Raw genomic sequence first — 10,616 nt, forward strand, 5'->3', positions numbered from 1 at the left:
ATTTGTATTACTATTATTAGGTATTTCTTAATTACATACTTAAAAAAAAGCGCTTTTATTATTATCTGTATGAATTACTTCAAAAAAGTTTTATTATTAGAGTAAAGCTGCCATTTTTTTTTATACGAATTAGTCTATTTTTTCCATATTATTTTCATTTTCTTATGTTTCTGTCTTATTTTCGATTTCATTTTCTTATGTTTCTGTCTATTTTTCATTTTCTTATGTTTCCATATTTTTTTCACTTTTGTTTTAGTTTTCTTTATAAGCTTTTTTTATATTTTCTTTTAGTTATTATTCTATTTAAATTTCTTCTTCATTCAGAATTTCTTTTTTTTTAATTTCTTCTTTATTTAGAATTTCTTTTTTTTAATTTTCTACTTCTTAATTTTCTTCTTTTTAAATTTCTTCTTTTTAAATTTCTTCTATTTAACTTTCTTCTATTTAACTTTCTTCTAATTAACTTTCTTCTACTTAAGATTCATCTTTTTGAATTTCTGTTTTTTATTAAATATCTTCTATTTAGATTTCTCCTTTTTTTAAAATATCTTTAATTTAAATTTCTCCTTATTTTAAAATATCTTCTATTTAAATTACTTCTTTTTAAATATCTTCTATTTAAATTACTTATTTTTAATTTTCTCCTTATTTTTAAATTTCTTCTATTTGAATTTCTCTTTATTTTTAAATTTCTTCTTATTATTAAGTTTCTTCTTTTTTTTCATCTTCTTTTTTTTAAATTTCATCTTTTTTTTCAACTTCTTCTTTTTAAATTTCTTCTTCTTTTTAAATTTCTTCTTCTTTTTAAATTTCTTCTTCTTTTTAAATTTCTTCTTCTTTTTAAATTTCTTCTTTTTAAATTTCTTCTTCTTTTTAAATGTCTTGTTAACGAATTTCCACGTTTTTTTCAATTTAATTATAAATTTCTTCAGTTTTTGGTTAACTAATCTCATATTAATTATTCATTGTTTTAAAAGAACCATCATTATTGTAAAGTGTTTAATATGGTTAATAATAATCTTGAAATTTTGTTTAGAAATCATAATTTTATGGTATATAAGTATTATATGAGTATTCTTAGTATTATGTTGATGTTTATGTTTATGATGGTTATATAGGAGTTTATATCGGTTATGTTTCTGGTAATGTAGTTTCATATGTAGAAGAATAAGTATATTATTAGGCTTTTTTATTTATTTTTATATTTTTATTTTTATTTTTATTTTTTTACTTAATTATTAGCTTCTTTTTAATAATTCATCTATAGCATTAAAATCAATTGTAAATTAAAAATTATCTGTTGATAATGTTGTTTATTCAATAGGCTTTAAGATTTCTTATTATTAAACTAATGTAGTTTATATGTTATATTAATCTCCGTTAGTCTATGTGTTTAAATCTTGGCCTTATTGCATTTCAGACATTTATATGTTTTTATTTTTTATAAAAGATTTTTTTTTTTTTTTCCTTTTTATAGAAAATAAATGATATTTAAAAAATTTGTTATATTTTTTTATTTAAGGGGTAAAAAAAAATGTATTTTGCTTAAAAAAAAATATAATTTGTTTTATTTATTGAATAATTATTAATAATTTTATTTTTTTAAATTTGAAATAATATTTTTTTTTATATATTTGTATATTTGTAAAATATAAATTTAAATTTATTTTTAAAAAATAAAAAAATAAAAAAAATTAATAACCTAAAATATATAACATATATATAAAATAATATATTAAAAAATTAAATTAATTTAGTTATCTAGATATATAAAATACATGTAAAAAGATAAGTAAAATTCAAATCAAACACCTTTGTAAACTCCTAATAAATATCCTAATAATTAAAATTAACATAATTAATATCAACATTAATAGCATTCTAATATGCATCCATATGATTATAATAATTCAATAATTCCTTACTATCAAAGTCCCCAGGTATAATACATTCCTGTCCCAATATAAATACCTTATCAATATCCGTATCAATATCAATATCCGTATCAATACAAATACTAACCTACACAATAACAATATTAAAATCCAACAAAAGCAGAATTAATAAATCAAACAATACATAAAGCAACAACCATATTACAATGATTAAAACATATTTAATACAAACTATTAATAATAATAATAATAATAATAATAATAATAATAATAATAATTATAATAATAATATTTTTAAAATAATTTAAATGATGGTATATTTAGAAATTCATAAATTTATAATAATAATGAAGATTAATATGTAAAATAAAAAAAACAATAAAATAAAAAAAGTGCAGAATAATTTGTAAATGAATTTAAAGCTTATACATTACCTAAACTTAGGCTTAAAAGACTTATTAAATTATAAGCTTTAATGAAAGGTTATCATACTCGTAAATTTAAAATTCCAAAAAAAAAAGCGAATAATAAAATTTTATTTTTATATTCATAAAAACTCATTAATAATTATATATAAGTAATTTTATTTTTTTTACTTTTTTTATAATATAAAAAGGATAAAATTGTTCCTGATATTATATTAGAAATTCTCACTTATAATAAATATAATGAAGATGTACATTTGTATTCAACCGAATACAGGGCTTTATTAGAAATTATGGATAAAATTATTAATAGAGTAGTTAAAGAGTAGTCTAAATAAGTAGTAAAGGAATAAACTGATAATATAGTTACATAGTATTTTTTTATTATTTGTTTTTTTTAGTTATTATAATAATTTAATTAAACATCAGAATTATTAGACAAAAATATTAATAAAAAACGGAAGTAGAGAGAGACCCTTTAGTTTTAGTTGTAAAGGATATAATAATAAATACAATAAAAAAAGATTGTCAAGAAGTTGCAAATGAAAGTATAGAAGAAACTACATAAGAATACATAAAAGATATTCATATAACAAGAAAAATAAAAGATACTTTTCTAGCTAAAGCGGCTAAGGAAGTACTTTTGGAAACTATTTAAGAAGTTGCTATTGAATAAATTATAGATGGTACTATATTGAAATTAATAAATTAATTAGCTTTACCTTTAGCTTAACATATGTATGATTAAGTTTAGTAGGAAATGGAAGGGATTTAATTAGAGAAAGCTTTAGATAATTATTTATTAAGGGGAATACTTGATATTGTATTAGAACATGATATTTTTTAAATTGATGAACTTAATAATAATAATAATAATACAGTTAATTTTTATGCTTTAAAATAAAATTAAAGTTATAAATAACCTATATAAAATCCTATATAAACTCCTTTATAAAATAATTAAGGACTTCCTTTACAAAAATAAAATAATTAAGGAATTAATTAAGATAATAAAATTAAAAATGTATCGAATTTAAATTTAGATTAATTTAAAGATGATATTATAGTAAATTAAGAAGATTTAGAAAATAAATAAAATTATGTTTAAAATGAAAAGAATAGTGGATAAATGTTAAATAATTAAAAAAATTAAACTTATAGAAGAAGCAGTTATTATAATGATTAAATATAAAATAATATAAACGTGAGTTTAAATAATAAAATATTAAAGGAATAATAAGATGATAAAGATTTAAATAATAAAGATTTTATATAAAATAATAAGGATTTAACTTAAAGTTTATAATAAGTTAATAAAGACTAAACTTTAATTAATAAATAATAGAATTAAGTTAATAGAGATTAGACTTAAGTTAATAAGGAATCAAATTAAATTAATAGCGATAAAAATTTGATTAATAAAGAGAAGACTTAAATCAATAAAGAATAAGATTAAGATAAATAACAAAATTCGGGATAATAGATTAGTAATTAAAGTTAACAAAAAAATATATAAAATAATTAATAAGATAACATTGAGAAAATAAAAAAAAATAATAATACATAAGATAAAGAAGACTAAATAGATAATACATAAAATTTAGAAAATATGAATAATAAAAAGAAATGAAAAAAAATAATTAAATATTTTAATAAATAAAACTATTATAATTATTATTATTATTATTTTTAGTATATATATATTTAAAATAAATATATTACATAAAATGCATATTTTTTTTATTTTTATTTTTAAAAAAAAGGAATAAATAGTTTTATATTTTTTATTATATTAAAAAATACTATTATTTTAATAAAATAAGAAAATAAATATAATTCAAAATTATTAAAAATAAAGTCAATATAAAAACATATAATAATTATACATATATATATATATATAGGAATATAATATTATTTATATATAAAATATAATTTCTATTATTATATTATTTTTTTCACTAAATTCTAATTTTCTTTTCTTATTTAGGTTCTTTAGTTTCTTAATTAGTATTAATATCTATAGGTTTTTCTTATTATTATATACACAATTAATCTAAATTTTTCTAGTTATCATTTTTTTATATTTATTCTTAATTATTATTTTCATCATTTTTTTCATTTTAAGTTTTTGGTTACCTTCCTCTTTTCTTTGATAATTAGTTTTCTTTATTTTCTACTTCAATGGTTTGTTTTTGCTTATATTTTTTAAAAGTTGGTTAATATAATTCTTATTGGTATATTTTTATCCCATTAGATAATCTTGTTTTTCTTTTAATTTCTTAATTTAATATATTAAGGTTTTCTTCTTTTTCTATTTTTAATTCTTTTTATAATTCTGATCTTGGTTTTCTTCCCCTTTTTTTTTATTCGTTTTTAACAATAGCCATTTATTTTTTATTATTTTCTGTTTTATTTTATTCATTATCATTTTTTAGTGAATTTTCGAATGTAGTATTTATAGAAATAGTTACTTATGGGAGTTTTGTTGGATTTATGATTTATTATCTATCTTATAATGTAGATATAATTTCTATTTATTAATTTTATTCTAATTAGATGGTCATTTTATTTATTTTTTAATTTCTTTTTTTAAATATATTTTTTTGTTTTTCCCCAAAAAAAAATAAAATAATGGATTAAAATTGTAAATTTATATTTATATAATTAATATAAAATTATCCATTTAATTTTTTACTAAAACAAAAAAAAACTATCGAAAAATATTAATAATATATTTATTTCTATATATTCTTTAAATTAATATTCAACACATTTTTTAATCTTCCTAAGTAATTTATTTATATTTATCAATTTGGTTAAACGCATAACCAGTATTAGTTTTTAAATAACAAGTTTAAAACTCTTATTATCCTTTTTAATTTCCAATTGAAATTTTGTAAGTTTAGCAAAGTCCTGATTAAGTCTTAAATGATTATTTTAAACTTTTTTATTATTAATTTATTTATATTTCATCATATGACCATTCTTTTATTTTAAATTAGATGATTTATTTATATATATAAAAAAACTAATACTTGTATATAAAGAAATAGCCCAATCAAAAAATGAAGTTACTGTAATTGCAAGAATATTTCCTAAATGAAAATTTAAAGTTTTAAACATTCTTTTTTATTTAATATCGAAAGATTAAAAGTATAAAATATATTATTATTTTTACTATTATAATGTATTATATAAATCTGTAATTTAAGTTTATTCTGTAGTTTCCATATTAGTTGCGATTCCCCAAGTAGCCAAATAAGCTAATAATGAGAAAATATTAAAAAATATAGATCCAATAGAGTGATTATTAGAAATTATTAATACTTTTAAATTTGAAATTACCACTACTAATCCAAAAACCATAGTACCACTAGCCCAAAACCATTATTAATATCCATTTTCTTAATCAATGAAATTGCTTTCCATTGAAAAAAAAGAAATAACAAAAATTATACCGCCTTAAACACACGCAGAAACAAACCAAATCCAAAAAACTTTTGGATTAAAAAGTTAATCTTTTTAATTTTTTTTTTTTCAAATTAAAAAATATATTTTTTACTTTTAATTCCTTGTAAATAATAATTTTTTCTTTTATTTTATTATAAAACATAATCTTCATATTCATAATCCCAAACAGCAAAAACCATAATAGGAACTGAAGAAAAAAATATATTAAAAAGTTAATAAATAAATGAATTATATAAAGTTTATCCACTAAACAAACTTGTCCATCCATACCTTTAATATTTATATAATTATATATTTTAATAAATCTTTTTTTTTATTGTAACCAAAATTAAGGCATAACAAGTAAAATGTTTTTAAAAAAATTATAACAAACTAATTATGTGTTTTTCCTATAACATTCCCTTCCGTGATAAAATAAAAGTCTTTGTAAATCTTTAAATTAAGATATTGAATAGTCACTTGCTCTAGCTGCTTATTAACCTTCCATTCCTTAAATACCGACTCCTACATGAGCTGCAATTATCATATTAACATCATTTGCTCCATCTCCGATAGCTAAAGTAATAGCTTACTTATTCTAGAATTAAAAGATATATATATATAAATATGTGTTATTATTTTTTTTAAATATAATATTTTTTTTATAATTTTTGTTGTAGATTTTAGTATTTAAATAATAAACTTATAGAAATATTAGCATTATATATAAATTACGTTTTCTCTTAGCATTGTTACCAATTCTTGTTTTTATTTAGGTGAAACTCTACAACATAAAACACATTTGCAATATTTAATAATCTAAAGAACCTTTTTTATATAAATTAAAAAAAAAAATCAATTAAAAAATATAAAAAAAACTAAGTATTTAATAAGAGGAGTATTAATATATATTAAAGAAGAACCGTTTATAATCAAAGCGAAATTATTATTTTAATAATTATTGCCATTACATTCTGTATTTTTATTAACGTCTTTTAAATAAATCAAGCTTTATTCCAAAAGCTCTTAAACTTCTTTTCAGTATCTACTGTAATAATTATTTTCTCTAAACTATCATCTAATAACTTACATGAATGAGCAATACTAATTGCAGTTTCAATCTTATCACCTGTAAGTACCCAAATTTATATTCCAGAATTTTTCAAAGCCTCAATTGTTTGAGGAACTTCATTTTAAAGTTTATCTTCAATCGCTGTTGCACCTAAAATTTTCAAATCCTTTTCCATCTCGCTTTATAATTAATCTAAATCTGTATCTTTATCAAATAAGAAATTTTAAGCTTAGTTATATTTCTTTAACCAATTAAAATAATATTATTCGTCTATTTCCTTTTCGGCTAACATTAATGTACGTAAGCCTTAAGCACCGAATTAGGAAAGTTTTTGATTTAAATTTTATAACATTTATTAATCAGTCTCTTAACTTCTTCTATTTATAATTTCCGAATCTGCTCCTTTACAATAAAGAAAGTACTAATTTTTATTAAGTTTTTAAGGAAAAATAAAATAATTTTTTTTATTACTTTCCCATTTAAATATTTAACAATTACAGATTACCTTTTTCTGTTAGAATCGAATTCAAAAACATGAAGAAGTTAAAGAATAATCTTTTTATTTTTATATTGAATTATAATATTATTATTATCGTCTAATTTTCTAAACTCTACTCCTACAAATTTCGTAAAATTAATAATAGCATATTCATCAGGAGAAGAAGCAGTATAAATTGAGTCTTCCTTCTTAATTTATTATTAACGATTACAGTATGACAACATGCTAACATTATTAAAACATTCCTTTTTTAAATAATATTTAAAATGTTGCAAATAAATTAATATATAAATAAATACATATATAAATATATATGTATATAATTAATATTTAATATTAACATTATTTTGCAGTGTTCTTAGTCATATTCTTATTAAACTATATTTATAAGTTGCCTATCTCGAAATTCACGTGTCCTACTTTTGGAAACTTCTCTGCTATTTCTTGGTCTGTAATGAAGTTATGGATATGATTGTCTTCACCATAAATAACATCTTATATTGCTATTTATTTAAACTCCATTATGTTTTTGGTCAAAGTACCTGTTTTATCAGAAAATATGTAATTTACTTAACCTAATTATCTCATTAAGGTTTGATGCTTGAACTTATGCTGAATTCATTTTTTCGTCAATGTTCATAAATATTCCTTATATAAATTTAACCAATTCCAATGTTACAAGAAGACTAATAGGTATAAAATTACTTTATATATATATATATAAATAATTATATATATAAATATATAATATATATATATATATATTTATTTATATATAATTTTCTTTATTTTCTTTTTAATTTTTTTTTTTACGTAAATATAAGTAACCAATTTCCAAATCTCAAAAAAAAATTTATAAATAAAACATTTTCATAAGTTTTTTTTTCATCCATTTCATATAATAAATAGCTTAACTAATCTATATTTTGAGAATACCATATTAAATACATACCTGCACAGAACATACATACAATGATTTAAATTACGAATATATTTATAATTTAGATTTCCATTTTTATTTCTAAAGAGCTTTTCTTTGTATTTGATTTTAATAGATTATACATTATTTTAGAATGATGACTTTTTTTATATTATTATAATTTTATATTTTTATGAATACCCTGTATATGCTACTACTGCTATTGCATATTCTGTATTTTTTAACGAGCAACCTCTTAATACTATATTCTATATACTTTAAGGTATTACATCATCTGTTTTAGAATACATATTTCCATTGAAACGATTTATGTATGGGTTTGGAGGTTCATATGTTAATTTCATAAATTTTTTACCTAATTATTTTTCACTTTATATGTATTTTTATATTCTCTAATCTACAAATTTTAAATCTAAATTAGTTTCTCCATCTAGATTTTTAGTTTCTACATAACAAATGCCTTTTTTTTAATGTTATTAATTAATCTTTTTTTTTAAAAAAAAAAACCATTTTATTCTGATGTAAAAAGTAAAACAGCATCAGCTGGAAAATACTAATTATTAAAAACCTTTTTATTATTTTTAATTAATTTTTTGTTTTTAATAAAAAATAATTTATAATTATATATTCAATTTAATATTTTAATATATTTTTTATTATAATTTTATAATTATCTTATATATATTATTTATTTTTATTTCTACTCTTATAATATGACCAGAATATAATTCTTTCCATTTTTTAAGTTTGAATTAATTTGTTTCTTTATCAAAAACCTCGATTTTTAAGTCATTTTCATTTTTGTCTTATTTTATTCTTTTTAAATCTTCAATAAAATCTTTCATAGAAGAAATTAAAATTATGACTATTAAAGGCAAAAATATAACAGGAATTCCATCAGAAATAGATATTTAAGGAAATATTTATAATACACCAATAAACTAAAAATATTATTTATTTTATTACTTAAAATAAAAAATTCTTTTACCAAGAAATATAAATTGGATATCTTTGTGAACTATAAATATAAGTTTTTTGGAATAAAATTTAAGCATGTATATTTATTTGTTTGAATTTTATTATTTGGTAATTAATTATCAGGTCTTCCAGTTGTAATAGTTCTTTGCTTTAATAAATATTTTTAATTACTACTTTAAAAAATATCAAAAAAAAATTTCGTTTAATTTTAGACATTATTATATTCATAATCTTTTTTTTCATATATATATATATTTAGTTTATTTATATTATACCATAACCGAATTCATTAATTATTTTTTTTATTTTATTTTAAACCATTTATATTTTTTTATTTTATTTTTTTAACTGATTAATTAGTTTTTATATGCTTATTAATATATACTTAATTATTATTTTATTAAATATAATGTTTATTTATTTATTATATTAAATTATAATAGTTATTAATTAATTTTTTTAATTAATAATATTTAATTTTTAAATAAATTTAAATTGCTTATTTTTTAATTATATATTAATTATATATTTTAAATTATTAAAAAAAAGTTTAATTTTAATTTAAAGTAATATAATAATTAACAAATTCATTAATAAAAAAATATCATAATATAATTAATTTTAATATAATATCAAAATATAAAAATAATCTAAAAATGTGACTTATTTTATTATATTTAAAAATAAAATTCAAAAACTTTTAAAAAATTATAATATTATTTAATAATAGAAAAAATTTTAAAATACTAATTATAACATAAGAAATATAATTGAGGAAAAAAAAAAAAATCAATCTTATTAACTTTCATATATTTTAATTTTTTCTTTTAAACATTTTATTTCCTCTAAAAATATATTTTTTTCAATAAACCAATTTAATTTTTATTATTTATACTAATTTAATATTTTTTAAGTTTTAAGATATGTTTTTATTAAATCTGCCTATTAAATTTTTTAAATTGAAGTATCTCTAGTGGAGCTTTATTTTATATTAGAATTTGATTTTGCTTCGTTTTTTATTCTTTTTTTATAATTATTTTTATTTTATTCAATTTGTTTTTTTCTTTCAATATTTTTTGTACTTGATGGTTACGATTTGGGATTTTTAGGAGGAATAAAAAAAAATTAATTTTCTTCCTTTTCATTAAAATAATCTAAATATTATTATTATTTACATGTTTAAATGCTTTTTTGTATTAAAAATTAATATTTGTATTATTTTTTATATTTATAAATTATTTGTAGTTTAAGCTAATTTTAAATTTAATTTATGTATTCTCCTCTATTATTTTCAGATTATATTTTGTTAATATCTAATAATAGATTAATTTTTTATTAAATTATTTTTTATTTA

General features: G+C 17.1%; 3 protein-coding genes across 3 annotated transcripts, besides 26 other annotated features; 1 reads left to right on the forward strand and 2 right to left on the reverse strand. All coding sequences in view use genetic code 6, as the record gives it.

Moving 5' to 3' along the window:
- The first annotated feature begins 140 nt into the window (after nt 1-140).
- Nucleotides 141-249: a microsatellite.
- Nucleotides 153-214: a microsatellite.
- Nucleotides 153-231: a microsatellite.
- A 13-nt stretch (nt 250-262) lies between the features above and the next one.
- On the forward strand, nt 263-1,368 carry IMG5_069370 (hypothetical protein; the record flags this gene model as incomplete). Its single annotated transcript, XM_004036777.1, has 1 exon — nt 263-1,368. A coding segment is annotated over one exon (1,041 nt), but the record flags the coding sequence as incomplete, so codon positions are not given.
- Nucleotides 298-869: a microsatellite.
- Nucleotides 298-884: a microsatellite.
- Nucleotides 303-371: a microsatellite.
- Nucleotides 555-884: a microsatellite.
- Nucleotides 601-868: a microsatellite.
- Nucleotides 631-884: a microsatellite.
- Nucleotides 789-897: a microsatellite.
- Nucleotides 1,186-1,229: a microsatellite.
- Nucleotides 1,187-1,227: a microsatellite.
- Nucleotides 1,193-1,230: a microsatellite.
- A 157-nt stretch (nt 1,369-1,525) lies between the features above and the next one.
- Nucleotides 1,526-1,565: a microsatellite.
- Nucleotides 1,566-1,973: 408 nt separating this feature from the next.
- Nucleotides 1,974-2,011: a microsatellite.
- Nucleotides 2,012-2,130: 119 nt separating this feature from the next.
- Nucleotides 2,131-2,186: a microsatellite.
- A 1,056-nt stretch (nt 2,187-3,242) lies between these two features.
- Nucleotides 3,243-3,278: a microsatellite.
- Nucleotides 3,279-3,626: 348 nt separating this feature from the next.
- Nucleotides 3,627-3,720: a microsatellite.
- Nucleotides 3,627-3,745: a microsatellite.
- Nucleotides 3,738-3,785: a microsatellite.
- Nucleotides 3,786-4,105: 320 nt separating this feature from the next.
- Nucleotides 4,106-4,141: a microsatellite.
- A 60-nt stretch (nt 4,142-4,201) lies between these two features.
- Nucleotides 4,202-4,256: a microsatellite.
- Nucleotides 4,257-4,747: 491 nt separating this feature from the next.
- IMG5_069380 (phospholipid-translocating p-type flippase family protein, putative) lies at nt 4,748-7,568 on the reverse strand (the record flags this gene model as incomplete). Its single annotated transcript, XM_004036778.1, has 5 exons — nt 4,748-5,841; nt 5,886-6,064; nt 6,118-6,534; nt 6,806-7,315; nt 7,351-7,568. 5 exons carry the CDS (start codon nt 7,566-7,568, stop codon nt 4,748-4,750), a joined length of 2,418 nt encoding a protein of 805 aa, XP_004036826.1.
- A 49-nt stretch (nt 7,569-7,617) lies between these two features.
- Nucleotides 7,618-7,654: a microsatellite.
- Nucleotides 7,620-7,658: a microsatellite.
- Nucleotides 7,659-7,894: 236 nt separating this feature from the next.
- Nucleotides 7,895-9,493, reverse strand: IMG5_069390 (phospholipid-translocating p-type flippase family protein, putative; the record flags this gene model as incomplete). The annotated part of the gene is made up of 6 exons (XM_004036779.1): nt 7,895-8,048; nt 8,158-8,424; nt 8,465-8,744; nt 8,792-8,852; nt 8,989-9,225; nt 9,273-9,493. Coding segments are annotated over 6 exons (1,220 nt in total), but the record flags the coding sequence as incomplete, so codon positions are not given.
- Nucleotides 8,052-8,107: a microsatellite.
- Nucleotides 8,052-8,122: a microsatellite.
- Nucleotides 9,494-10,616: the final 1,123 nt, after the last annotated feature.

Source organism: Ichthyophthirius multifiliis (assembly GCF_000220395.1).
Source record: "Ichthyophthirius multifiliis unplaced genomic scaffold scaff_1120509250376, whole genome shotgun sequence".
Classification (NCBI taxonomy): Eukaryota; Ciliophora; class Oligohymenophorea; order Hymenostomatida; genus Ichthyophthirius; species Ichthyophthirius multifiliis.